The sequence below is a fragment of the Pterocles gutturalis genome, unplaced genomic scaffold (assembly GCF_000699245.1).
Source record: "Pterocles gutturalis isolate BGI_N339 unplaced genomic scaffold, ASM69924v1 scaffold11038, whole genome shotgun sequence".
Classification (NCBI taxonomy): domain Eukaryota; kingdom Metazoa; phylum Chordata; class Aves; order Pterocliformes; family Pteroclidae; genus Pterocles; species Pterocles gutturalis.
The window spans coordinates 67,310-69,546 of NW_010118118.1; the positions used below are offsets into that span (position 1 = coordinate 67,310).

Here is a 2,237-nt window from a genome sequence, read left to right on the forward strand (position 1 = left end):
TTCATGGCAGGGTGAAGCCCCATAAGAGCCCAGGCAGTGGCTCGTCCCAGCCCTGCGAGAACATCGTGGTGGCTTACTACTTCTGCGGAGAGCCCATCCCTTACCGCACCCTCGTCAAAGGGCGCGTGGTGACGCTGGGACAGTTCAAGGAGCTGCTGACCAAGAAAGGGAACTACAGGTAAGGGCTGTCCCCCGTGTGCGGTGTGGTGCCCGCAGGCTGTCGGTGGCCCCTGGCAGATGCCGCTGGCAGGATGCAGTGTCCCCACCAAGGCGAAGGAGAGTGGTGGAGCCTTCCAGGAGGTCTCCCACGGGGCACGCTGCGGTGGGGATGCGTCAGCATGGTCAAGGGGCCTTGGCTGTTGAAGAGGCAGGTGAGAGAGGCGAGAGAGGTGGGGTTTTGTACCAGAAATGTCCTGCGTCACTGTTCACACCTTTGACAGCAGCTGATGATCTGTCCCTGCAGGGTCTGGGGCTGGTGAGGAGCAGCATCAGCCGCTGCTCAGTGATGCTGTGGGGAGCACCCTGCCTTCCAGAACCATTTCAGCTTCTCCCAAACGTTCCTCCAGGCAGGACAGCGAGGTTGGGTCCTGCTGCAGTCCCCAAGCAGCCAGGCATGGGGCGCGTAGCTTTCCAAATTCCCCCTCCCAAGCAGGAGCTGCCATGGGAAATCCTGTCTAGAGCGCTCCAACATGGGTGCCTCCAGCCACTGCTCTTCAGAGAGCTCTGAATGGGCTTGGGTTCAGGGCTGGAGCTCCTCAGTGTACCAGCACAGATCCTGAACACTTTTTTTGCTCCCTGGGTGAGGGAAGGGACAAAAGCATGGCCCCAGTTGCCTCCACATCTTGGGGAGCTGCTCCCCACGCACCACGAGCTCAGGGGCGGGGGAGGGCTGTACTGGGTTTGAGTACATGGTGCCCTCGTAACCATTCACCTCCTTTTTTTCCTCTCTGCCCCCATGTTTCTGGTTTTTCAGGTATTATTTTAAGAAAGTGAGCGACGAGTTCGACTGTGGTGTGGTCTTTGAGGAGGTACGGGAGGATGACACCATCCTGCCCATCTTCGAAGAGAAAATCATCGGGAAGGTTGAGAAAATTGACTAAGCTCCAGGGCTGCCGAGGCGTGAGGACGGGACTGTGAAAGACTCTCGGACCGGAGGAGAGGGTCTGGGTGGACGCTGGCAGTGCCACTTGCTGCGGGCACCGGGTGAGCCCGGGGTGACGCCTGCTCCAGCACAGACCTGGGCAAGCGCCGGGCTGCTGGTGGATGCCGTTCCACTCCGCAAACCTGCCAGTGGGAGCCCGGGCTCCCTCTCCATATCGAATATAAGTGTAATGTAGCATTGTACAGTGCATTAGAAAGTGTAATATGACCTTGTTTACTAAAGCTGCATATTTTTGATATATTGTAATAAAAGGAAAAATATTTCCCAGCACAGACCTGGGCAAGCGCCGGGCTGCTGGTGGATGCCGTTCCACTCCGCAAACCTGCCAGTGGGAGCCCGGGCTCCCTCTCCATATCGAATATAAGTGTAATGTAGCATTGTACAGTGCATTAGAAAGTGTAATATGACCTTGTTTACTAAAGCTGCATATTTTTGATATATTGTAATAAAAGGAAAAATATTTCCAATGTCACTGTGCTCTTATGTAAATGTAAAACATACAGGTACTGCAGAACTCGCCCAAAGTGTACAGCCATCCGCCAGACTCCGTCTGCTCCTCGCTTTCCCGGCACCCCGGGGTGGATGGCTGCGGAGCGCTGCCGGGGCAGAGCCGCTGTCTCCCCGTGGCATGGGAGTGGTGGCCGCACTCTGGAGGGGCTGTGCTCCCAGCTCAGCTCCGAACAGTGTTGAGCCGTTTGGAACCAGTCGCTCTCTCGCCTCCCCGGCAGGCTCAGCTGCTGGACCCGGTAGGATGGTTTGTTTTCCTCCTGAGCTTTCTTGCGACCGAGTAAATTCCCAAGGGATGGAAGGGTCGGTGCCAGCTCTTGGGGCTGGGGGTTTCTCTGGTGCAAGAACCGTCTCGGAGCCAGGGTGGCGGGCTGGATGCTGGCGTCCCACGGCCTCATCCGCCTCCCTGCGTACCCCCTGCCCTGGGGAAGGGTTCCTGTCCCAGGAGGGTGCTGCGGCCAGGGGACTCTGTAGGAGAAACTTAGCAGGGGAGGGAACTGATGAGAAACTAAATCTGAGGATAAAAAAACTGACTTTTTATGGGTCTTCTGTCTTTTGCTGGCTTCTG

The 2,237-nt window shown here is 56.9% G+C and overlaps 1 protein-coding gene across 2 annotated transcripts in view; it reads left to right on the forward strand.

The window, feature by feature from the left end:
* AXIN1 (axin 1) overlaps positions 1 to 1,407 on the forward strand; it is a 67,354-nt gene extending 65,947 nt beyond the window's left edge. For both annotated transcript variants that reach the window (XM_010076076.1, XM_010076077.1), the window contains 2 exons: positions 11 to 178; positions 974 to 1,407. In XM_010076076.1, the coding sequence (XP_010074378.1) occupies positions 11 to 178; positions 974 to 1,100 (295 nt within the window). In that variant the 3' untranslated portion in view covers positions 1,101 to 1,407. The remainder of the gene's footprint in view (positions 1 to 10; positions 179 to 973) is intronic.
* The last annotated feature ends 830 nt before the right edge of the window (positions 1,408 to 2,237 follow it).